At 37.4% G+C, this 27,398-nt stretch overlaps 1 protein-coding gene across 4 annotated transcripts in view; it reads left to right on the top strand.

Annotated features, from left to right (window-relative positions):
- The window catches only part of LOC119140640 (adenomatous polyposis coli protein-like), a 79,643-nt gene extending 52,500 nt beyond the window's left edge, over positions 1-27,143 (top strand). The window contains exons 7-13 of one of the 4 annotated variants that reach the window (XM_037372130.1): positions 2,059-2,437; positions 3,754-3,813; positions 4,683-4,822; positions 7,200-7,277; positions 12,449-12,565; positions 13,513-13,727; positions 14,241-27,143. In XM_037372130.1, the coding sequence (XP_037228027.1) occupies positions 2,059-2,437; positions 3,754-3,813; positions 4,683-4,822; positions 7,200-7,277; positions 12,449-12,565; positions 13,513-13,727; positions 14,241-20,796 (7,545 nt within the window). In that variant the 3' untranslated portion in view covers positions 20,797-27,143. Of the gene's footprint in view, positions 1-2,058; positions 2,438-3,717; positions 3,814-4,682; positions 4,823-5,509; positions 5,820-7,199; positions 7,278-12,448; positions 12,566-13,512; positions 13,728-14,240 lie in introns of those variants that run through there. The other 3 variants (XM_037372129.1, XM_037372131.1, XM_037372132.1) reach the window with 3 other exon arrangements.
- Positions 27,144-27,398: the final 255 nt, after the last annotated feature.

The following is a 27,398-nucleotide window of genomic DNA, read 5'->3' as shown; positions in this document are numbered from 1 at the left end:
ATGAGGAAAAGGCTGAGGGACTTAATGCTTCCTTTGCCTCAGTCTTTAATAGCAAGACCAGTTACCCTCTGGGTACTCAGCCCCCCGAGCTGGAAGACAGGGAGGAGGAGGAGCAGAATGAAGTCTCCACAGTCCAGGAGGAAACAGTTACTGACCTGCTGCTCCACTTCGACATGCACAAGTCTATGGGGCTGGATGGGATCCACCTGAGGGTACTGAGGGAGCTGGCAGAGGAGCTCACCAAGCCGTTCTCCATCATTTATCGACAGTTCTGGCTAACTGGGGAGGTACCAGCAGACTGGAGGTTAGCCAATGTGACGCCCATCTACAAGAAGGGCAGGAAGGAGGATCCGGGGAACTACAGGCCCATCAGCCTGACCTCAGTGCTGGGGAAGGTTATGGAGCAGATCATCCTGAGTGCCATCACGTGGCACGTGCAGGACAACTAGGGGATCAGGCCCAGACAGCATGGGTTTATGAAAGGCAGGTCCTGCTTGACAAACCTGATCTCCTTCCACCACAAGATGACCTGCCTAGTGGATGAGGGAAAGGCTGTGGATGTTGTCTACCTGGACCTTAGTAAAGCCTTTGATGCTGTCTTCCATAGCATTCTGCTGGAGAAACTGGCTGCTCATGGCTTGGACAGCTGTACTCTACGCTGGGTTAAAAGCTGGCTGGCTGGCCGAGCCCAAAGAGTGGTAGTAAATGGAGTTACATCCAGCTGGCGTCTGGTCACAAGTGGTGTTCCCCAGGGCTCAGTATTGGGCCAGTTCTGTTTAACATCTTTATCACCGATCTGGACAAGGGGATTGAGTGCACCCTCAGGAAGTTTGCAGACGATACCAAGTTGGGGGGAGAGTGTTGATCTGCTTGAGTGTAGGAAGGCTCTGCAGAGGGATCTGGACTCGCTGGATCAATGCACCAAGGCCAATTGTATGAGGTTTAACAAGGAGAAGTGCTGGGTCCTGCACTGGGGTCACAACAACCCCACGCAACACTACAGGCTGGAAAAGCTGCCAGGCGGAAAAGGACTTGGGAGTGCTGGTTGACACCTGGCTGAATATGAGCCAGCAGTGTGACCAGATGGCCAAGAAGTCCAAGAGCATCCTGGCTTGTATCTGAAATAGTGTGGCCAGTAGGACAAGGGAAATGATGTACAGTGCCTGTACTCGGCACTGGTGAGGCCACACCTCAAATACTGTGTTCAGTTTTGGGCCCCTCACTTCAAGAGGGATGTAGAGGTGCTGGAACGTGTCCAGAGAAGGGCAAAGAGGCTGGTGATGGGTCTGGAGGACAAGTCTTATGAGGAGCGGCTGAGGGAACTGGGGTTGTTTAGCCTGGAGAAGAGGAGGCTCAGGGGAGACCTTATTGCTCACTACAACTACCTGAAAGGAGGTTGTAGGCAGGCGGAGGAAGGTCTCTTTTACTACGTAACAAGTGGTAGGACAAGGGGAAATGGCCTCAAGTGGCACCAGGGGAGGTTTAGATTGGATATTAGGAAAAATGTCTTCACTGAAAGGGTGGTCAAGCATTGGAACAGGCTGCCCAGGGAGGTGGTGGAATCACCATCCCTTGAGGTGTCTAAAAAACGTGTAGATGTGGTGCTTAGGGACATGGTTTAGTGGTGGTCTTGGCAGTCCTGGGTTAACGGTTGGACTTGATTTTAAAGTTCTTTTCCAACCTAAAGTATTCTATGATTCTATTCTATCGTTTAGATTTGATAAAAGGAAGACTTTTCTTATGATGATAGTGGTGAGAAACTGGAACAGGTTGCCCAGAGAAGTTTTTGATGCCCCATCCCTGGAAGTGTTCAAGGTCAAGTTGGACAGGGCTTTGAGCAACCTGATCTAGTGAAAGATGTACCTGCCTGTGGCAGCGGGATTGGAACTAGATGGTGTTTTCCAACCCAAACCATTCTATGGTTCTATGATTCTATTGAATTCTTGCACAGTTATATAAATAATATTTTTTTTGCTCATGCATGCTTTTGAGAAGTTTGTTTTGATATGTATTTTTAAATATAATTTTGGGGTTTTTTTTAAATCATTTGACCTGCAGGTGGAAATGGTGTATTCATTATTGTCGATGCTTGGTACTCATGGTAAAGATGACATGTCAGGAACATTGCTAGCAATGTCTAGCTCTCAAGACAGCTGCATATCTATGCGCCAGTCTGGATGTCTTCCTCTCCTCATCCAGCTTTTACATGGAAATGATAAAGACTCTGTGTTGTTAGGAAATTCCCGTTGTAGTAAAGAGGCCCGTGCCAGAGCCAGAGCAGCACTGCATAACATCATTCACTCCCAGCCTGATGATAAGCGAGGCAGACGGGAAATCCGTGTGCTTCATCTCTTAGAGCAAGTCCGTGCTTACTGTGAAACGTGTTGGAAATGGCAGGAGGCACATGAAGAAGGCATGGACCGGGACAAGAACCCAAGTAGGTTCTGTAAACTGTATAAAGATGTTTAAAAGATATTTTGAAAGCAGTGAATTTACAAAAAAAATCAGCTTTAATCTGATTTACTGTTGAATGTATGTAAGTTTTTTTTATTTATTTATTTGTCTATATTCAAGTTGAGATAGTATCAGGAAATAATATCTGTTATAGACATGAAATCTTATTTATAAACTTGTTCTTTAAATCATAGACATTGGTATGCTTTCCAGATATAATTCTAGGTTATTATATTTATAATCTACAAATTAAACATAAATTTCTACTCACTGGTATTTTACATTTGAATGGATAATGAAATATATCTAAATAAATAATCCCAAATTGCTCTTTATTCAGATATTTTCATAAGACAAAAATTTCATCTAGGAAAGGGACAGAGGGCAGAAATTAAGTAATCTCAGTCTATTCAGTATAATGTGAACTATTATTTCGAATGTGATACATAAGAAATAGTTCAGTGTTAAAATACCAGAGAAATGACAAGTGGATTGGAGTTCTCTCACATAACAGGTTTTTTTTTTAAAAAAAAACATGATGTAACCTTCTGGATTACTTAATAACTGCTTTTCTGAAGTAAGGGAGGATTAAAGTTGCCATTTTGTAAATATATGCTTTAGGCATCTATATCAGAAGTACTACTGAAATCAGTGGGCTCTGGTTTGGATATTGGATTTTACTGCAAGAATCATTTTGTAGAAGTGGGTCTCTGAATGAGATGTACCAATACAATTTATGCTTTAGGGGAAGTCTGGCTCACAAAATTATGAACTTAAAAAGTTCTTTTATGAAACAAAAGGCTTAACCATTCATAAGGTCATAACACCCAAAGAAACAGCTTCACCATAGGTGCTGTATTATTTAATGCTGCCAGAAAATTTAAACTTACTGATTTGTTTCACTAATATTATTATTTTTCCAAATTAATTAGGTTATTTTTTTGTACTTGAAGTCATATTTTTTACTTAATACATGCATCCAGAATTCTCCCTAAATTCTTTTCCATAGTCTTTTCATCTTCAAGTATATTTCTTGTACATATATGTAATCCTGATTGTATGTGCACATATTCAAGCCTCTGTACTCACATTAATTAGTAATGTTCTTAATTAACTCTCTGTTCTTGAGCTACTGGTAAGATAAAAACCCTGAAAAAAACCTGTACTTTATTTAGTTTAAGATTAGATTCTCTTTGGAGAGCTTATGATCTAGACAAAATTATACACATAAGAAATATTAATAGTTACCTATTTTGTGATCAGTGCGAGCTCCAGCTGATCATCAAATCTGTCCTGCAGTGTGTGTTTTGATGAAACTTTCATTTGATGAAGAACACAGGCATGCCATGAATGAGCTTGGTAAGACTAAGTGTGTTTCTCTAACTTCCTTTGAGATGCTTCTTGAAAATGCAGACATTCCTTTCTTGTATACCTCGCTGAATATGTGGATTATTTTTTTTTACCACTAGTTTAAACTCTGATTGATGCAATTTAAATGAACTTATAGCTAGACTATTTCCTAGTGGACAGGTTGTTATGCAAGTTACTCTTATATCTGGCATGAGCTGTGATTTTTGGAAGGGTATTTATATCCTGGAAGTATTTGCAATTTTAGAAATATTGGACTTATAATGGAGACTTACTTTCTGAGGTATTTTTCTGTTATGAGTTAAACATATTGGTTCCTGTATAACAGCCTGAATGGTTTAGTCCATCTTCAGTGAATTCTGTGCATGCAAGTTTCCTTAATTTGCCACTTTTCATTATCAATTAAGAAATTATATGTATTTTTTCTGGGATAAAAAGATTCAGTAATAATAATTATTAAATTAAAAATTATCAGATTTACTGAATAACCTTTTCTGTAATTGGTGTATGTTTATTAGTCAAATGTGATTTTGACTGGGTGGAATTAAAAGATGGGTGTGCTTCTTACCTCTTCATAAATGCTTCTGTTCTCATCTTACCCCAGAATCTCAACATCATGCTACCATACTTTTCATCTTATACTAAGCACACAATTCAAGATCCAGAGTCAATATTTAACAGTGTATTTAAGAAAATACTATTTACTTTTCTGAGCCTTTTGGTTTTCAGATATTTGAGATTTATTCTGTACATATGAATGCAATTTACTCCTTGATGTGTGTATAGTGTATTCTTGATATTAAGATTGAAAATTAATAGTAGAGGTAGTATTGTTTATTATTATTTATTTATTTTTAAAGGATGTTTGCAGGCCATTGCAGAACTGTTGCAAGTGGACTGTGAAATGTATGGACTTACAAATGACCACTATAGTGTTACATTAAGGAGGTATGCTGGAATGGCTCTGACAAACTTGACTTTTGGAGATGTGGCAAACAAGGTAAAAATAGAATTTCAAACATACAATAATTTCAGTTCATAGCTGTATTTGACTTGTAGTTCTCAGAAAGGTGATGAAAATCTCCAGGATAGGATATTGCATTTCTGGGATAGAATATTGCATTTTGGCCTGACACAGAAATTCCCCCAAAACTTTGCCATTCCATCCTGTTCCTAACACAGAGCACAAACTGAATGTTATGTCATAAAAGTATAGTATCAGCTTTCATATTAAATTGTTACTTCTATTTTGTCACTGAAAGTAAAGATGTTATCTATTTGCTTTATTTTTGTGTAAACAATACACTAGATCTTTCCATAATGTACCAATTGTTATGGATAATAGATTTTTCTGATGATTTTGAACTAAACCTGTTAATTTAGTCAAATTTTGTAAGGTTATCACTTATTTACTAATATTATTAATTTGACAAATTTTTGCAAATTTCTTCAGCCTGGATCCTCTTTCTTAAATGTTTGGAGCATGTCTGGGTCGTAATGGGTGCTATTTCAAATGACTGGAGAAAATAGATTCCTAATTTCTACCAAGTACTTTGCTTTCAAAAGATACAAAGTTTTAATAATTTCTTGCCCCAGAGTTTTCAAAGACATGGATCTTCAAATAACTTCATTCTGACAAGACTTTTATCTTTCTACTTTAATGGAAGACACTTCAAGAGTGAATGAAAATTCCATCCCAACAAGCAGAAACTGAAACAAACATGCCAGGAAGCCCGCATGGATGAGCAAGAGAGCTCCTGAAAAAACTCAGATATGAAAAGGAAGTCTACAGAAGGTGGAAGCAGACAGTTAACCTGAGAGGAATACAGAGATACTGTCTGAGCTTGCAGAGATGTGGTTAGGAAAGCCAAAGCCCACCTGGATTTGAATCTGGTGAGGGATGTCAAAGGCAACAAGAAGGGCTTCTGTAAGTACATAGGTGACAAAAGGAAGACTAAGGAAAATGTGGGCCTGCTGCTGAAGGAGACGGGGACCTGGTAAGACAGATCATTATACAGAAGCTAATGAAGTATGGGCTGGATGAGCAGACAGTGATGTGGACTGAGAACTGGCTGAACAGTCAGGCCAAAAGCGTGCTGATCAGTTCATGAAGTCTAGTTACAGGCCAGTAACTAGCAATGTACTTCTGTTCTGCACTGGGTCAGGGGTTGGGACTGTTTAGCCTGGAGAAGAGAAGGCTCATGGGGGATCTCATCAATGTATATAAATACCTGAAGGGAGAGAGCAAAGAGGATGGAGCCAGGCTCTTTTCAGTGGTGCCCAGGGACAGGACAAGAGGCAATGGGCACAAACAGAAACACAGGAGGTTCTGTCTGAACATCAGGAAACACTTTTTCACTGTGAGGGTGACCGAGCACTGGAACAGGTTGCTCAGAGAGGTTGTGGAGTCTCTCTCCTTGGAGATATTCAAAAGCTATCTGGACACAGTTCTGGGCAACTGGCTCTAGGTGACCCTGCTTGATCAGGAGGGTTGGACCAGATGACCTCTAGAGGTCCCTTCTGACCTCAACCATTCTGTGATTCTGCAAAAAGAAAACCAGATTTCATACTACTCACTCTTTGCTCCCAGTTTTAAATAAAGTGAAACAAATCCCTCCTACAAATGAAATGCTTCACAAAATACTGCCTCTTAAAATCATCTGCTTAGTAATTGCTGCAAGGCTGCAGTTATTTGGTTTATACCACAAACTATTCAGTGATGTAAATGTATGTGTTATCCAGTTAATGAATAATGCATTTCTAACATACTTTTGGTTTTGAAGAATTTTTAATTCTACTTTGTCACAACCATTTTTTAATGTATGCCTTACAGTTTTTCAATTACTAGTGTATTCTTAAAATGTAATTTGGTCTTCAGAAGTCAGGAATGTTTTTGTTGTATTTGTGCCAGTTTTACATTTTATATTACATATATATGCTGTATATATTTTTATTATATATATATAATATTACTTCTCATATTATGTATATTTGAAAGGAAAAGTATGATTATGAGACTTGGTAGACATCAGGTAACAACACATTGCCAACTTACAGGTGAGTGTCCAGTTTCACACATGGGACATAGTGAAGAAGGCTTCTAAACTATTAGTGTTCCAGATTTGGTCCTAGACTCTTTGTCACGAGTATAAAATTTAGCACAATTTCACCACTTATGTATTTCCCAGAAAAGAAACTAATGTTTATGCTTAACAGTTTAATAATTGTAGATCAAATATCTGTTATTGGAAACATTTTACTAAGCTTTTTTGAACTTCAGAGATTAATAGCTTAAAATATCAAAGAATTATGTACAATCAAGCCACCTAATGTGTCATTTAATACTCTATTTTCTTTTTTCTCCTGATTCCTAACAGGCTACATTATGTTCTATGAAGGACTGCATGAGAGCTCTTGTAGCCCAATTGAAGTCTGAAAGTGAAGACTTGCAGCAGGTACTTCTTTTTGAGATGAAATATTTCTTGGCTTGCACATTTCCATCATCTTGCATCCCTTCAATTTCACTGAGTTGTATTAAAATGTTGTATTTCTGCTCCCCTTCCTTTCCACTCATTTGGCCTCTCCATGAGTTATTTTTATGCTTGAATTCATATCTCCTTTCATGACACCAGCTGAATATGAGCCAGTAGTGTGTCCAGGTGGCCAAGAAGGCCAATAACATCCTGGCTTGTATCTGAAATAGTGTGACCAGCAGGACAAGAGAAGTGATTGTCCCCCTGTACTCGGCACTGGTGAGGCCACACCTCAAATACTGTGTTCAGTTTTGGGCCCCTCACTACAAGAGGGATGTAGAGGTGCTGGAACGTGTCCAGAGAAGGGCAAAGAGGCTGGTGATGGGGCTGGAGCGCAAGCCTTATGAGAAGCAGCTGAGGGAACTGGGGTTGTTTACCCTGGAGAGGAGGAGGCTCAGGGGGGACCTTATTGTTCTCTACAACTACCTGAAAGGAGGTTGTAGGCAGGTGGGGGTAGGTCTCTTTTGCTACCTAACAAGTGATAGGACAAGGGGAAATGGCCTCAAGTGGCACCAGGGGAGGTTTAGATTGGATATTAGGAAAAATGTCTTCCCTGAAAGGGTGGTCAAGCATTGGAACAGGCTGCCCAGGGAAGTGACTGAGTCACCGTCCCTGGAGGTATTTAAAAGATTATGTAGCAACCATGGCGCTTAAGGACATAGTTTAGTGGTGGCCTTGGTAGTGTTAAATTAATGGTTGGACTCGATGATTTTAAAGTTCTTTTCCAAACTAAATTATTCTATGATTCTACGGTGCTATGATTCTATAATTTTTAGTGATCTGGTCATAGACCACTTTCTCTTTTTTAATTAGGCTGTCAGTGAAATGTTCCATCCTTCCCAGTCTGATTCTCTTTTTTATGTACTCATTCTTATGTTCTCTTGTCAGTTTCAACTTTGATGCAAAGTTTGTGCCTGTATTTATTCTGTAAATTATGAAGTACAACTTTGTGGTTATAAAAACTCTTAATTCTGAGTCACATTCTGTTTTCTTACCAAAGTATGTATATATCATCTATAAAACTCACTTTTATGTCCCTGATCTGTTAGTGGAAGTCCAGTTTTTAATATAAATATAAGCAATCTGAGATTTGCTGATTTACTTTACTAGTGGGTTAATGCAGTATTGTGGCATCTGAGGCTCCTCCCTACACTAGCAGCAAATAAATAATAGTCTAATAACAGTAGAAGGTCTACTTCAAAGAAGAATCTGTATGTGTCGTGGTTTAACCCCAGCCAGCAACCAAGCACCACGCAGTTGCTTGCTCACTCCCCCTTACCCAGAGGGATGGGGAGGAGAATCGGAAAGGGATGTAAAACTCAAGGGTTGAGATAAGAACAATTTAATAGGTAAAGCAAAAGCCACACACTCAAGCAAAGCAAAGCAAAGCAAAGAATTCATTCACTACTTCCCATGGGCAGGCAGGTGTTCAGCCATCCCCAGGAGAGCAGGGCTCCATCACACGTAACAGTTACCCAGGAAGACAAATGCCATAATGCCAAATGTCCCCCCCTTCCTTCTTCTTCCCCCAGTTTATATACTCAGCATGACGTCATATGGTATGGAATACCTCTTTGGCTAGTTCAGGTCAGCTGACCTGGCTGTGTCCCCTCCCAATTTCCTGTGCCCCTCCAGCCCTCTGGCTGGCAGGGCCCAAGGAACTGAAAAGCCCTTGACTTAGTATAAACATTACCCAGCAACAACTAAAAACATCAGTGTGTTATCAACATTGTTCTCACATCATAGCCAAAACACAGCACTGTACTAACTACTAAGAAGAAAATTAACTCTATCCTAGCTGAAACCAGGACAGTATGACAATTGATGAAGTTGTTCTCTTAGTACATAAATATCCACTTTTTGCACTAGCACTTCATAGAGAAACTTTGTTCAAGTGTCAGCAAAGTGTTTGGTATTAAACCAGCATGTCTCTTCCAGTGTCTCATGCTGTGTAAAAAAAAAAATAATAATCCTGTAAATAAACAGTCTTTTCCTAAATCTTATAAAGTGCTTAAGATGATCCTGAGAATTGAGAGCACAGAACTGTTCTTCAGTGATGTAGAAGTTAACAATTGTTAAATATGAAATTATAATCAACTTAAATAGATAATGTAAACAAATCAGAACAGCTTTGGAAAGGAAAATCCTGTTTTCCTCACAGTTTGAGTGAATCATCAGAAAATAGATAAAAGAACAATTTTAATTAAAATTGACTTTCTATCTTAAGATACTGTTGACAAAAAGAATTTCCCCACTAGTTGAGAAGCTAAGTAATTATGGTTGAGAAAATAGTTAAAATTACAATAAAGGATGCTGGGTACACTGTCTGATTTGTTATTGGGACAGATATTAAGTATATTTAGTATTCTTGAAAAGGAAGTCAACTGCAGGGTGCCAGTATTGTATAATTATTTAGATTTATCAAGTTTAAAGAGGACTGTAAGGAAGCCCAGAAATGTATAAAACTTTTTAAAATAAGCAGCACAGGCATTCCATTATTTATAAGGAAAGTACTGTATGTTGAAAGGAGTAAATGTAGCTGTTCATACATATTACTACTATTCTGAATGGTTGCAGTTCATTTAAAACAAGAGCTTGAAATCACTGTAGTGACAAGTCAACAAAAGCATCTGCTCAATATGCAGCAAGTGTTTTAAAAGCAAAGAACAATTTGCAAACAATGGAAATGTTTTTCTGATCAGCTAATTATCAAAAAATGCAGAAAAGATTTGAGATAAGTAAAAAAAGTGATTTTTAAACATTGAAATATGTTTATATTGAAAAATATTATAAATAATGAAAGAATATTATAAATATTGAAAGATTATTCTAAATATTGAAAGGCAGACTGTTTTGGTCATAAGCAAATGAGGACATGAGAGAGGTAAAACAACATAAGCAATGATGTAACACAGGTAAATTTTGTCAGTTTACTAATTTTTATCATTGAAATGAAAAACAACAAATTTACATTAACCATTAAATGTCAAGACCAATAGTTCAGTAATATTTTAAAAAACTTTGTTAGGGAGGGCCAAATCCAGAATCCAAACAGAGGCAAGGCTGTTGCAGCTCCATTGCCCCCAGATCCAACCAGTAGTGAGGCTGAAAATGTATTCCCAGTAGGCACACACACACAGAGGACACGTATATACCACGTATATACATAGGTACATGGCTAGACACAAAGGTCACAGACAAACACACAGAGCACTCCCACAAGCACATCAGAAGTCTTATCCTGCTCCCCTCTCTGGTTGAGCAGGATGGAGATCCAGTAGTGAGAATATATATATGCATGTGTAGAAGGTGGATCCCTCCAGCAGCTAGGCTCAGCACTTGGTCTGCCCAGTAGTTAGCTCCTGGATCCCAGTCTCCCCAGTTGCTGGCACCTGGACATAGGAGCCCCTGAGATGACAGCCCTACTTCAGTTGCTGGTACAGACCGTCTCTCATTGCACGTGCACGCGCGCACACACACACAGAGCTGGCCAGGACTTTCCAAGTCCCGATAGCTTTCCTCCCCCATGCTCTTGCCCTTAAGAGACACACAGGTGCTCTCACACATGGAGCTGGCCCTTAGAGATTCACTCATCCCTTTGCTCCCAGGCCACTTCACCTATTCACCAGCTAGTACAGATTGATATTTGCTAGTGCTCACATGCTCACTTGCACACCTGCACTCGCTCCTGTTACTGTCACCACAGACACGTGGGCCCTTATGACCCTCACCCAGAGAGTTAGAAAGTTAGAGTTAGAAAGGAATTTAATAAGAAGATTGGACAGACGCAGGAAGAAGATGCGTAAGATAGATCAAGTGCAAGATGTAGCCAGACAAGCATACCAACCAGTAAACTATTTATATGCAACCAGCCCCTCTTATCCCATCGTTTCTCTATTTTCCTACACTTGTTTCTCCCAAAATCACCTAGATGTCTCCTTTTCCCCTCCTTTGGTTCCTCCTCTAAACATCCCATAATAAGTCCTGTGCAATCCTGAAATGCTCTTCCCTTGCATCCCTTAATGTGTCCTTTACCCCAGGGCAGTAACTCCTCTCAATCTGAAAGGTGCTTCCAAGAGCACTCACCTTGATAGGTTTCACACCTGAATAATGGGGCTGATAGCTCTCCTGGGACAGCTTTGGGAGTGTCTTGGACAGGGAGTTCCTTCCTCTGAGTCCTTAATTTGGGTTCCCCTCTGCCATTTGTGCATCCCTGTGCTCCTCTGGGCTTCTGCAGATGAGCCTATGATGGGCTGCTGGCTCTTGTGATGGGCCTGGGAGGAGCTGGAGCAGGGTATTATTTGGGTCCCCCACCTGCCATTGCCTCTCTGAGCTCCTTTGTGGGTGTGGAGATGAGCTTTTATCACATAACCTAACAAGGTTATACACTTTTGTGACAATGAAAACATCCATAGATAACAGTATTCTATCAAATATATTTTTATGAGGGATATACATGCTTACAGCTGCCCATAAATGGATGGAGTTAAATATTTGATGACTGTCCACTGTCTTGACAGTTGCACTTTGCTTTGAAGCATCTCAGTCTAGCTGCTGCCAAGGACAAGAACCTAGGCTGAATGGCTACCCATCTTTGACAGATAACTATTCTGATTATAAAAGACACAGTATTCAAAAAGCTTGATAAACATTAATAAAGGTAATCATACTATACCTCTGAGGGACAGGTTAGTATGATTGTCCTGTTTAACAAGTTGAAATGCTGAGGGAAAAGATTATATAACTCTCTCCTGAGACTGCATAATAAGTATATACAGCAGACATCAGAGTAGAGCACAAATCTGGTTTTGGTCCAATTATTCAGCCAGTGTGGAAAGCAGGGAACCTGCTTTGAAATCTTTATTTTATACACAAAAGCCAGTACTTTTGATCAAACTTCATACTGAAATCTTAGGACAGTCTAGCGAGCAATAGAACAAAAAGTGAATTTCAGCAAAAAAGGTAGTTCAACAGCTGAACATTGCCACTGTTAATGAATTCTATAGTGTTCCAGAAATCCAGGAGGTAATGCTGATAACCTACTAAAGGAGTAGCTATTTTGAGATATGTTATTTTTCTTTCATGTTTTGCAGGTCATTGCAAGCGTTTTGAGGAACTTGTCCTGGCGAGCAGATGTAAACAGTAAAAAGACTCTACGTGAAGTTGGAAGTGTAAAAGCATTGATGGAATGTGCTTTAGAAGTTAAGAAGGTATCATATATAAATGATTGTGAGATAAATTTTTGAGATATTGCATTAATTTTACACAAAATACAAATATTGTTATTATTTTTGACATAAGCAGTTTAGTCAAATATTTGCAGTGTTTCAGGTACTTTCCTTTGAAGAAGAGAATTGCTTTGGGTTAACTGGACATCAGATCACAATATAGCAATGACATCTGAGAACTACTAGTGTTTCTGTAATTTTATTTAGAAGGGTTGATAGCTTTCACTCTTCATTTTCATGAGCTGTGCTGTTCCAGTACCCTTTTTTATAATTTTACAGTTTTAATAAAACCATCTTCTGATTTTGTGAATTTGTCATTCTAGAGATGTCTACTTGATATCCCAACTGTTATGGCAGCTGACAAGTATTATGGTGCATATGTTTGAAACTTTCTATCAAGCAATAGCAAATCCATAGCTGAGGAAAGGAGAGAGAAAAACAAACAAAATAGTTATGTGTGCACTGCTGCTTGCATCTAGATTATCAACACAGAAAGCAGAGCCTGAAACTTAATTCTCAGTTGTGAAGAAAAGGTAGAGAAATAGTGGCATATGCAGTAAAACAGAAAGCAAAGCATTGGTCATCAACATAGAACACAGTAGAGATTTCATGCCAATCAAAAATCAAATTCTGTAGTGAGCTGAAAAGAAGCTAAATTCCATGGTCAATGAATTCTGTTATTTGCAAATCTGGATTAGAATAAGTGAGACAGTTTGTGTCTCTGAGCTGTATTTTTAGACTGTGTGCAGGTTCAGCAGGAATTATTTCTTAAGTTATTCTTGGTTCACAATTTCAAAGCTATCTTTGCCACCATGAGAGCTAGAAAAACAAGTTTGTCACTACCTCCTTGAAGCTAACTTACATACTTCTGAGGGCTTATGATCAACAGTTGAAAACTCTCTAATTCTGTCATTTTATTATTTTCCTAGGAATCCACCCTAAAAAGCGTTTTGAGTGCCTTATGGAATTTGTCAGCACACTGTACTGAGAACAAAGGTGATATATGTGCTGTTGATGGTGCTCTTGCATTTCTAGTTGGTACACTGACATACCGGAGCCAAGCAAACACTTTAGCTATCATAGAAAGTGGAGGAGGAATATTAAGAAATGTTTCTAGCTTAATTGCTACTAATGAGGACCACAGGTGAATATACATTCTATTTTTCTGAGAATCAGTAATGGTACTACAAGTATATTTAATAGTTTATATGACCAAGTGTTAATATGAATTCATGTTTTAAGTATAGTAATTAAGCATTCATTTTTAAATGGATTTGATAAGGCAAGTATTTAATTCAGATAACAAGAATATGCAAAAGGATTAATATATCTGCTGATTGTTAAATGATAAATTGTACTAAAAGCTTTTCCTGGAAAGAGGGAGGAAATTCATAAGTTATTATCAGCCATAGGAAATCAACCTGGAATGGTTTATATGGAGATAGTGTGGGAGCAAACTGTTCATATTTGTATAAATTTGATTAAGATTCAGATGAAAACTTGAGGAAAGAATAAGATAAATTTGCACTGAAGAATTCATTATTATCCTTACTATGGATTAAAATTGCCTATAGCATAATAGGGTTTTGTTTTGCTTTGTCTCTTATCCTTTTGAAATGCCACTTACTGATTTTTGTTTTCAATCACTCAATGCCAGGCAAATCTTGCGAGAGAACAGCTGCTTACAAACCTTGTTACAGCATTTGAAGTCACACAGTTTGACAATAGTCAGTAATGCATGTGGGACCCTGTGGAATCTTTCTGCACGAAATGCAAAAGATCAGGAGGCACTGTGGGACATGGGAGCAGTGAGCATGCTCAAAAATCTCATTCACTCAAAACACAAAATGATAGCAATGGGCAGTGCTGCAGCTCTAAGAAACCTGATGGCAAATAGGCCAGCAAAATATAAGGATGCCAACATTATGTCTCCAGGATCAAGCTTACCATCTCTTTATGTTAGAAAACAAAAGGCACTGGAAGCAGAATTAGATGCTCAGCATTTATCAGAGACTTTTGAAAACATAGATAATTTAAGCCCAAAAGCATCTCACCATAATAAGCAGAGACATAAGCAAAATATATACAATGAGTATGTTTTGGATTCCAGTCGACATGATGATGGGATTTGCAGTTCAGAGACTTTTAATACTAGTCATATGACTGTGCTTTCACCATATTTAAATGCTACAGTATTGCCTGGCTCCTCTTCCTATAGTAGAGGAAACATAGAAAACTCTCGATCTGAGAAAGACAGAAGCCTCAATAGGGATGTAGCAGTAGGTTTAAATAGCTATCATCAAGCTACAGAGAATACTGGGAACTCCTCTAAGAGAATAGGAATGCAGATTACTGCTGCAGCTCAGATTGCCAAAGTTATGGAAGAAGTAACAAGCATGCATATTCCACAAGAAGACAGAAGTTCTTGTTCCACTTCTGAAATGCACTGTTTGACAGAAGACAGAAATGTCCCAAGAAAAACAGCTGCTGCCCATACTCACTCGAATACATACTTTCCTAAATCTGAGAATTCAAACGGGACGTGTCCTATGCTTTATACAACAATGGAATACAAGAGAGCTTCAAATGATAGTTTAAATAGTGTCAGCAGCAGTGATGGCTATGGTAAAAGAGGTCAAATGAAACCTTCCATTGAATCTTACTCGGAAGATGATGAAAGTAAATTTCGTAGTTATGGTCAATACCCAGCTGACTTGGCACATAAGATACATAGTGCAAATCATATGGATGACAATGATGAAGAGCTAGACACTCCTATTAATTATAGTCTTAAATATTCAGATGAACAGTTGAGTTCTGGAAGGCAAAGTCCCTCTCAGAATGAAAGATGGGCAAGGCCTAAGCATATAATAGAAGATGAAATAAAGCAAAATGAACAAAGGCAGTTAAGGAGCAAAGATGCAACTTATTCCGTGTACACTGAAAGCGGAGATGATAAGTGCATGAAATACCAGTCACCTTTTGGACAGCAAGAATGTGTTTCTTCTTTTAGATCAAGAGGATCCAATGGTGCAGAGCAGAGCAGAGTAGGCTCAATGCTTGGAATGAATCAAAAAGTAAACCAGTCCTTGTGCCAGGCTGATGATTATGACAATGATAAGCCAACCAACTATAGTGAATGCTACTCTAAGGAGGAACACCACAAAGGGGAAGAAGACAGACCAACTAATTATAGCATAAAGTACAATAAAGAGGAACATCTTGTTGATCAGCCTATTGATTATAGTCTAAAATATTCAACAGAAGTTCCTCTCTCTTCTCAGAAGCCATCTTTTACTATTTCAAACAGTTCATCAGTGCAAAGCACTAAAACTGACGATATTTCCTTAAGCTGTGAGAACATATCAACCCCTTCAGGTAGTTCAGAGAGACAGAATCAGCTTCACCCAAATTCTGCACAGAGTAGAAGTAGTCATGCTCAAAAGACTGCCTCCTGTAAGACTTCCTCTATTAATCAGGAAACTATACAAACTTATTGTGTGGAAGATACACCAATATGTTTTTCAAGGTGTAGCTCTTTGTCATCTTTGTCATCAGCTGAAGATGAAATAGGATGTGATCAACCCACACATGTGACAGATGCTAATAACACATTACAGATAGCAGAACTAAAGGAAAACAGTGGGATTCTGTCTACAGAAGGTGCAGTAAGTGAAGTTGCATCAGCTTCTCAGCACATCAGAACAAAATCTAGTAGACTTCAGACTCCTAGTTTATCTCCTTCTGACTCTTCTAGACATAAAGCTGTTGAATTTTCTTCTGGTGCCAAATCTCCCTCAAAGAGTGGTGCACACACTCCTAAAAGTCCACCAGAACATTATGTGCAGGAAACCCCACTCATGTTTAGCAGATGTACTTCTGTAAGTTCCCTGGATAGTTTTGAAAGCCATTCAATTGCTAGTTCAGTTCAAAGTGAGCCTTGCAGTGGAATGGTAAGTGGAATTATAAGTCCCAGTGATCTTCCAGACAGCCCTGGACAAACAATGCCTCCAAGCAGAAGTAAAACTCCACCCCCTGCTCAAGGAGCTCAAGTAAAGAAGGAAGTAGCTAAAGGCAAAGTACCTAATGCAGAAAAGAGAGAGTCTGGTCCTAGACAGGTAGCTATAAATGAAGCTGTTCAAAGAGTTCAGGTACTGCCAGATGCTGATACGTTATTACATTTTGCCACAGAAAGTACACCGGATGGATTTTCTTGCTCTTCTAGCCTAAGTGGTCTGAGTCTTGATGAACCATTTATACAGAAAGATGTAGAGTTAAGAATAATGCCTCCTGTACATGAAAATGAACATGGAAATGAAGCAGAACCTGAACAGCCAGATGTTACAAAGGATAACCAAGAGAAGAAAGCGGAGAAGCCTACTGAAGCAGAAAAAGACATTATGGATGATTCTGATGATGATATTGTTATATTGGAAGAATATATTATTTCTGCAATGCCAACAAAATCTTCACATAAAGCCAAAAAGCCTTCTCAAGCATCTGCTTCAAAAATACCTCCTCCTGTAACCAGAAAGCCAAGCCAACTGCTAGTTTACAAACTTTTGCCTTCACAAACTGGATTGCAGTCCCAAAAGCGTGTGAGTTTTACACCTGGATATGATATGCCATGGGTATACTTTGTTGAGGATACACCAATAAATTTTTCAACAGCTACATCTTTGAGTGACCTCACAATAGAGTCACTACCGAATGAGTTGGCCAATGTAGAGAACGTGGGTACAGGGGCAGAGTCAGAGGAGTTTGAAAAGAGAGACACCATTCCTACAGAAGGTATAAGTACAGATAACTCTCAGAGAGCAAAAAGCTCAACTAAGACTGCCCCAGGACTGGATGATGACAAAACAGAAGAGGGTGATATTCTGGCCGAATGTATTAATTCGGCTATGCCAAAAGGAAAAAGTCACAAATCTTTCAGAGTGAAGAAGGTAATAGATCAAATCCAACAAGCATCTTTATCTGTAAGTAACACAAATCAGTCAGAACATGATAAAAAGGAGCCAATGTCACCAGTAAAGCCCATTCCCCAAAATAATGAATATAGAGCACATGTAAGAAAAAACACAGAGCCTAAAAGCTATATTAATAATGAAAGAAGCTATTCAGAGAACACAGACACAAAGAAACAGAATCTTAAAAATAATTCAAGATATTTTAATGACAAACTTCCAAATAATGAAGAGCATGTAAAAGGAAACTTTGCATTTGATTCCCCTCATCATTACACACCTATTGAGGGAACTCCTTATTGTTTTTCACGGAATGATTCTCTAAGTTCTTTAGATTTTGATGATTATGATGATGTTGACCTTTCAAGGGAGAATGCAGAATTGCAAAAAAGAAAAGCAAAGGAAACAGAAACTGAAGACTACACTAATACAGAACAATCTTCAAATCAGCAACCAAGTAATAGGACACAAGTTTGTCAAAAATACCTGACAGGCAGAAGCCAGCCTGAAACTTTCTCTCAGTCAACTAAAGATATTCCAGATAGAGGAGCAGCTGTAGATGAGAAAATGCAGGATTTTGCTATTGAAAACACACCTGTAAATTTTTCTCGCAATTCATCTCTTCGTTCCCTCAGTGATATTGATCAAGAAAACAACAACAAAGAAAGTGAACGTGCAAAACAAACTGAGGGTCCTGATTCACAGATAGAATCAAATAGACCACAGACTTCTAGTTATGCACCTAAATCATTTATTGTTGAAGATACTCCTGTATGTTTCTCTAGAAACAGCTCTCTCAGTTCTCTTAGTATTGACTCAGAAGATGATCTGTTGCAGGAATGCATTAGTTCAGCTATGCCTAAAAAGAAAAAACCCTCAAAAGTAAAGAGTGAAAGTGAAAAAAATAATTCCAGAAATATGGGTGATGTATTGGCAGAAGATTTATCACTGGATTTGAGAGAGAGAGGGAGGACAGATTCAGAACATGGTTTCTCACCTGATTCAGAGAACTTTGATTGGAAAGCTATACAAGAAGGTGCGAATTCTATAGTTAGTAGCTTGCATCAAGCTGCAGCTGCTATATCACTGACTAGACAAGCTTCATCAGACTCTGACTCTATCCTTTCATTAAAATCTGGTATTTTTCTAGGGTCACCTTTTCATCTTACCCCAGACCAAGAAGAAAAGCCTTTTACTAGTAATAAAGGTCCAAGAATTCTTAAGCCAGGGGAGAAGAGTACATTGGAGTATAAAAAAGTAGAATCTGAAAATAAGGGAATCAAAGGAGGAAAAAAAGTATACAAAAGTATAATTACAGGAAAAGCTTGCTCTAATTCAAAAGTTTCAAGCCAGTTAAGGCAACCACAGCAAACAAATATGACTTCAATTTCACGTGGTAGGACAATGATTCATATTCCAGGAGTTCGAAATAGTTCCTCAAGTACTAGTCCTGTTACCAAAAAAGGTCCCCCTCTAAAAAATACAAACTCCAAGAGTCCCAGTGAAGGCCAAAATTCTGTTAGTTCTCCAAGAGGAGTCAATTCATCAGTGAAACTTGAGTCAGCTCCTGTAACTAGACAACCATCTCAACAAAGCAGGTCAAGTAAAAGACCTTCTAGATCAGGATCTAGAGACTCTACTCCTTCTAGACCTCAACAGCAGCCATTAAGCAGGCCTCTGCAATCTCCAGGACAAAACTCAATTTCCCCAGGAAGAAATGGTATAAGTCCTCCCAACAAACTGTCTCATTTGCCAATGACATCATCCTCTAATACAGTTTCAACTAAATCTTCAAGTTCAGGAAGAATGTTATATACAGCACCAGGCAGGCAGTTGAGCCAGCAAAACCTTACAAAGCAAACTGCCTTAACTAAGAGTACCAGTGGCATTCCCAGAAGTGAGTCTGCTTCAAAAGGATTAAACCAAATTCTCAATAGTGGTGGATCAAACAAAAAGGCTGAACTATCCAGAATGTCATCCGCAAAATCCAGTGGGAGTGAATCTGACAGATCTGAAAGACCTGTTCTGGTTCGTCAGTCAACTTTTATTAAAGAAACTTCGAGTCCAACTCTAAGACAGAAATTCAAAGAGTCTGCTTCATATGAATTTCTGTCTCCTTACAGGCCAGGGTCTCCCACTAGATCCCAAATACAGATTCCAGTTTTAAGTCCATCTCTTCCCAATATGTCTTTATCCACTCATTTAACTGCCCAGACTAGCAGTTGGCAAAATTTACCCCCTAATCTGAGTCCTTCTGTAGAATATGATGGGAGACCAACAAAACATCATGACATAGCTCGTTCTCATTCTGAAAGTCCATCTAGATTGCCAATCAATAGATTGGGAACATGGAAGCGTGAACATAGTAAGCATTCCTCATCACTTCCTCGTGTAAGCACTTGGCGAAGATCCGGAAGTTCTTCCTCAGTTCTGTCAGCTTCTTCAGAATCCAGTGAAAAGACGAAAAGTGAAGATGAAAAGCAACATGAAAGTTCTGTTTCTAGACACAAACAAAGTAATGAAAGTCAAGCATCAGCAAAAGCTACTTGGAGAAAAATAAAAGAAAATGAAATTCCTCAAATAATGAATGAGCCTAAGTATTCTTCCGCAGGTGCAACAAATGACACTGATTCCAAAACTCTAATTTATCAGATGGCACCAGCTGTCTCTAAGACAGAGGATGTGTGGGTGAGGATAGAGGACTGCCCTATTAATAAACCTCGATCTGGAAGATCCCCAACTGGAAATACTCCCCCTGTTATTGACAGTGTTTCAGAGAAAGGGAGTGTGAATAATAAAGATTCTAAAGAGATTACTGAAAAACAAAATCCAGAGAACAGAAATGTTCCTGTTCATACCATTGGTTTAGAAAATTGTCCAAACTCTTTCTTTCAGATAGACAGTCCAGACAAGAAAGGAACAGAAGCAAAACCTGGACAGAATAATCCTGTTCCTGCACCAGAAAATAATGAAAGTACTGTTAATGAGCATACACCATTCAGTTCCAGTAGCTCAAGCAAACATAACTCCCCCAGTGGTACTGTTGCAGCAAGAGTGACTCCTTTCAACTACAGTCCAAGTCCCAGGAAGAGTAGTGTGGACAACAGTTCTGCTCGGCCATCACAAATACCAACACCAATAAATAACAGCACAAAGAAACATGATTCAAAGACTGAAAATACAGACTCCAGTGAAACTCAGAGTCCTAAACGTCATTCTGGCTCTTACCTGGTGACTTCTGTTTAAGTACATAAAAAATCAATGCAATTAATGTATTATATACAGCAGCTATTTAGAAATTTTGTTTCAAATGAAACTTTAAAAGACTGGGTGTTGGCTTTATTGGTTATTTTTATCTTTTGTAAATAGTTTTGTTTCTTGTTAGAGGGTCCTTGTTGTGGAAGCCATATTTGATAGTATACTTTGTCTTCACTGGTAATATTTTGCAGGAATGCCTAATTGACAGCTTGGAATAAAATTGCTAATGCAATTATATTTGTACAGTATGTTTATCATATTTAATTAGCATTCCATCCCATAATCCTTTAAACATTGCTTGTCTTGAAATCATGAGCGTTACAGATAGAGATGATACAGTCATATTGCTTTATCAATTGTTTACAGATTACAGACTGACTAAACTATATCAGGGAAGAATTGGTATTATTTATGCAAAAAATTAACTTAGTTTTAGTATTTGTGAGTCTTTCTAACACAAAAATTAATCATGTGGCTGTGAAATTCACAGTGCTATGGTTTCTGCTGAACAAGCTTTCCCAGCCTGCTTTTATGCATGAATAGAACTGATGGTTCATTTTCTGAAGTAGCGATTAACATTTCTGTGGTCACATAATGCGCATAGATAAATATGGTGTAACAATTTACACTTTCTTTGTGCTCCACAAAAAAATGGACAGCTGTGTAACTATAAAACCTTGAACAAAATTATTTTACCTGAACTAGATTTTATCTTAAAGTAAGTAGAATTTTTTTGCTATGCTGTAACTTGTTATATATTCTGGTACTTGAGGTGAAGTGGCTGCTCTTCTATTAATGAGACATGGGTGATGTCTCAACAGAGACTAAAATGAACATTTCAGAATAAATTATTACTATATGTAAATTGTATGTGTTACTTATGCATTACATAAACCCACGGTATTTTATTTTGAGATGTCACCTTATAATGTGTTGTATAATGCACTTACACTTAAGGCCTGATCCAGCAGAATCTTGCATCTCCAATATTCACTCTTCTTTATCATTGACAAATGGCTGTTGTAGGATGCTTATAACCACTGCAGGATCAGACCCTAGATCTTCTGTACTATATTTGTAATTGAGACAGTTTCATACATCTCAGGTGCATAATAAAGCTAAAAGCAGGGTATTTCCAGAAGCCAAGCAATATAATCATGTTCATGACTGCAAGCCTAAAATAATATTGGATTATTTAAAAAAAATAATATTTTGTTTTATAAATATTACTTTTAATTGGGGAAAATAATGTAGAAATTGAAATAGTGACTACAAGATGAAACTTTAATTCTATTTGAAATCTTAATGTATTATTTATTTACTTTTTAAATATGATCAAGGGAAAGTATTGCAAAAATCCTACAACAAGAAATTTGTTATCATACTAGAAAAAGTTTTATATGGAAAGCAGGACATTTTCTGACTCAAGCCTTTCTGTTGTGAATATGGTTTGTGCTAAAATCTCTAAAAATATAGCCTGAATTTAGATGAGATTTGGTTCAAGGTTGAAAGGCTTAGGAGAGTACATAACATTTGCTATTTTGTGCATGATTGAATGAACCATAAAATGGTATCTCAGTTTTGTTGTATCTTTACTTGACTATTCTAAAGTTAGCATTATAAATAATTGGTAATCAGGATTCAAAATGACCTGATTTCAGGAAGCCCTGAAATAGAGCAATTTAACTTTATGGTATCTTTAACGCAGTTGCAGACTGTATCACAGCAGTGGCTTTTGTACTTCATATGATATTGAAATTAATCTATTTTTATCTTAAATTCAGCATATATCATGTACTGTGTATGACCAGAAATGAGATACTATCAGCAGACAGAAATCAATTTAGATTAGTTTAAAAGCCAATACCAAAATATCTTTTTGGAAGAGGTGGTATCTTATTTGCTCTTTTGTTCTTTGTCTCCCGTCACATTTGCTTATAGACATACCATACTTCTGTATCATCTGGTGAATCTGTAAATAAACAGCACTCCTCATGTTATCTTTTAAAATATTTTCTATATGGTGGTCCTCACAAAACCTTTGATATGAATGTTACTGTCCTTTTAAAGATGAAATAGAGACAGAGAGACATTATGCGATTTGTTCAAAAGGCAAGACTTTGCATTGGAGTATAATACAGAACACCATCCCCATGTTTTTCTTATAAATGATATGATATTTTTTGTGTGCTGGGTTTTTCAATTATTAATTTGAAGAAATACCACATAATTCAGGATTGTCAGTTGACATCAGCTTTACATCTACATTCTGTTGATTTAAGAGTTTAAAGTTAAACTGAATCTATATAAAGAAATTCTGATTTCAGTTTTATAACTAAATAATTCTATGTGTATCAAACACCAGAATGTCTTTGAAAATTATAATGGCTTCTCTAGGTAGTCTTGGAGGTACTTCATGATCATTATAATTGGGAAGTTTCTTTTAATATCCTCATAACTAGCCTATATTTGTAGCAAAGATAGGTAAGATAAACTTTCCAACTATAAGGGTAGTGAAACACTAAAATATGCTTCCCATGGGAGTTGTTAAATTTTCATTATAGAAGTTTTAAGAAGTTTAGTAAACATCTCTCAGGGATGGACTTTAGTATATTTCATATTGCCTGTATGCAGAAAGATGGGCTTAGGTGACCTTTTGAAATCCCTTCCAGACCTTCATTTCTCTGATTCTATATCTAAAATACTTAGTACCCATTAAGAACCTTTTTGAATATTTGAGAACATCCATGATGTTTGATTTATGTTAGTGATTAGGATACAAAGTTATGTTCTAAGTTTAACTATAAAAATGAATGCTTAAAAAACAAAATCAGAAAAATTGAAAATGGCTGTAATATATTTGATTCTTGGATTTTGTTAATGATGCCTAAGATTAATGGTAGCCATATTTGGTTTATGCTGCTAAAGATTTACTCTTCTTCCTTGGTTTTATTTCTATGAAGTCACCACAGCAGGTAACAGGACATTATTTATGTCAAAGCAAAAGGAGGAAAAACAAGGAGCTAAGGAAACCAAGACTCATTTTGCTGTTCTTCTGAGATGCACAGCCTTTATTTCTCTAGATTTTGGCAGAACTTTTGTGATTTGTATGTAGACCTTTAGTTGTCCTTAACCATTTCCAGTACTTATCAAACTTGTGCTTGAAATCAGTTTACACTGAAAATATATTCATAATACTGATTTCAGACTGAAAGCTTTGTCCTCCTGTTGTGAAAACTGGAAACCTGACCTCCCCACAAATTCTAATTAGTTCATTGTTTTAAATGTACATTCATTTTAGTTTCTCTGTGGAAGTATGCCGTAGTAAAATTATTGCTTCATTTCCGTGAAAGCTCTTCTGACTAAATATTGCAGATATGAAAAGAGAGCTAAACTATTTATATTTTTCATGTGCAATTCTCTATAAGAATATTTCTCCTTATGAAAGCTTAAAGATAATTCTCAAAACTCTTTGTCAGAGATGCCAGTTTAGATGACAGGATTTCCTGACATGACTGGAATATTGTTTAAAGCAAGACTTGTCTTAAGAATACAAATATAGTTTATACTGTATTCTTCAATGTGGACTATCTCTGATGGCTTTGGGGAAGTTAGTTGTGTCCTGGGCAAAGGGGAGAAAAGGAAATTGATAATTTCAGAGACTGTCAGCCATAATTCCCTAGGGATATACTTTCATATCTTCCCCGATAAACTGCAAAAGTTGCATAGAAAGGAGAATAACATTTGTCTGCAAATTAATGAGATTTTATGTAGAAAGTATACCAGTAGGCCATGAAACTGAAAAAACTTATGTATGCTAATTTGACAGCTGAATTCCTTGATCTTCACTTCAAAATATTTCCTAGCTGTCCATCTGTTTGTGTCCCCAGTTAGAGGTAAGAGAAATTTGGATTACCAAGAAGATAATGAACAGTTTATTAATATATGTCTTCATTCTTTTTTAAGGGTAAAGACTGCATGTTATTTCTGAACTGAAGTAAGGAGAAATTTCCTTCTCCCTTCTCATGCTCCTGGCTGTTTCTGCAGTCTGGCACTCGTCTGCCCCTTCAGTGGGCCAATTCAACTCTTACCTGGCAGAATTGGCAGGGTAAAAATATTAGTGCTGCTTTAGTGCATTGAATAGGATCAGTGCAGGGTCAGGCAAAGTGCTGCCTGAGCCAGCAGAAAGGAGAAGGTTGCAAACAGCTAGCACTGGTGGGAGGAGAGGGTGGGATAGCTTCCTTTATGGGTGGTGAGTGTTATATTGGATCAAACCATTACATGAAATTTTAAACTGGTATGCCAAGTTTCAGAACTGTTCTTTGCCCTTTCTGAGACAGAAAAATGGATTAAAGTTTTGGACTCCAACTGTTGTTCACTCTGAACTGCCTAATAGCTTTAAGCACTTTATGTTTAAACGTATTATGTTCCAGACAAGTCATTATGCTGGAAACTCTAACAAGTTTCTGCAGAAGTATTATGCTAGTCTATAGTTGGTGTTCATAGAAAATAATTTTTTCTTCATCAAAACTTTCCAAAGAACCAATTTTTCTACCATATATAAACTTCTGGATGACAGATTTTAAATTTTGAATATTGCATCCAATAAAAAGATTTACTGCAACTAGTTTTCTCAAAGAGTCTTGAAGGAGGAAAAACATATCCCTTCCGTAATGAAGACAGTACTACTTGAAGGGATGATTTGGAAAATGTTTAGGTGAACTCTTAGAAGCTCTTGTATTCTGTTTTTACTAGATGCCTCAATTTTTTTTCTCACCTAACTCTCATTAACTAATATGAACACCCATAAGACTGTCTCTAAAATCCCATGTAGACATCTACCTAAACATAATCTCATACACCTACTGTAATGTCTTGCAGTTTCATCCACCTGACAGCTTTGTTCTTGATGAGATGTGTGATCTAGATAAAGCTGTGAATTAGAAGTGAATTGTCAGTCAATAAGCAGCCTGACTTCCTCCACATGCTTACAACTTTGAGGACTTTCTTGATACCAAATCACCCAAATGTGTTCACTCTTCCACAGCCATCTCCTTTGCACTTTTAAGTATAACCAGAAAAGGTGCTTATGCTTTTTTTTAATTTCAAATCACATTAGAAACTTCATCCCTGCTTCATAGTTTCCTGTATGCAGAATAACAGATTGTATCTGTAAATATGTTTATAGAGAATGTTAATGTAGTTAAGGTTGAGGTTTTGGTCAAAGTGGTAAAGTTGGTTGGTTATGTGTTGTGTTTGGTTACATATTGGAAGTGCAAGGGAATTTGGTGTGGAGTTGAAGAGCTAAAGAATTTACAGTACTGTAGGTGTTTGAATGGATTGATAATGTCCAGATGAATATAAGGTATGGTTTTAATAACTAGGTTTTCTGCTGTCAACTTTCAGTCTACCAGATGTGCTGTTTACTTATTGGAAGACTGGGTAATGCTTCCCTAGAAAAGTTTTGCAAATAATCTATTTCTCATGAAATTTCCAAACAGTTCTGGGTTTATGTATTTATGAATTTCTGTCACTTCAGGATTTGAGGAAACTCTTCCAATTTTGCTGTTTGTGCAAGCATCCTTTGACTGAGTGGCTGTGGAATTGCAATTAGGATATTATGAAGATTTAGAGGGAGCTTGTTCACTCAGTGAAATGCACTTCTGTTCAGAGTACAAGCCTAAGACCTACATACAAACTGAATATCACTTATACTCTACTTTTTGGTGGGATTTAAGATGCATAAAGCTTGTGCTGGTTCTCTGCAAATAATTAAATCATTCTCTTCTGAGTTTGGATGCATTTTCCCACCTGTAAATATTGTTTCTCTCTAACAACTTGGCCCACAATTCTTTCCTTTGGTTTTTTTTTTGTTTGCTTCTGCCTGATACACATTACTGTTTATATCCTAACTCTGTAATTAATTCTTCTTTCAACTATTATAATGTATTTTGTTTCACAGTATACTAATACTGAATTTAGTCTTGCTATGCATAACCTATTACTTGCAGTGTTATATAAAATTTCCTCTTGATTGCACCTTGTCATTCTTTTCTTAGTTACTACTGGAAGTTATGTGTCATTTTGCTGTATTCATATACAATTTAATTTAAAAGGAAGTTGCTGTTAAAGTACTTTAGGCAATGATAGAGTGTATCAGAACCAATGTCTTAAAAACCTATTCCATTTCATTTTGGTGGTAGTCACATGTTTCATATAAACAAAAAGTGGAAAAAAGACAGAGAGAGACATAGAACTCACCAGTAGAGCGGTCTGTTCTCTTGGATGTTTCGTTTTAAAATGAACTAACAGAATAAAATCTAGTTCCAACATGATGTAAGTCCATAATCTGTCTTCATTATTTACAAGAGGTTCACAAGAGATCTTGTTTCATTATGACTTTTAAGCACAGTAGAGACTTAGTTAACTCCTAAGTCTTTCTTTACATAATGAATGCAATTCCTTAGTCCCTAATTAGAGACTATTAAGGGATCTAGATTAGTTGGATTCCCAACACACACACACATTTATATACACATGCATATTTTGCACACTTTTGTTCACTTTAGACTTTGACATATAGCTAGAAG

The sequence above is a fragment of the Falco rusticolus genome, chromosome W (assembly GCF_015220075.1).
Source record: "Falco rusticolus isolate bFalRus1 chromosome W, bFalRus1.pri, whole genome shotgun sequence".
Classification (NCBI taxonomy): Eukaryota; Metazoa; Chordata; class Aves; order Falconiformes; family Falconidae; genus Falco; species Falco rusticolus.
The sequence above is the reverse complement of the archived record's forward strand: the minus strand, read 5'-3'. Positions and strand labels throughout refer to the sequence as shown.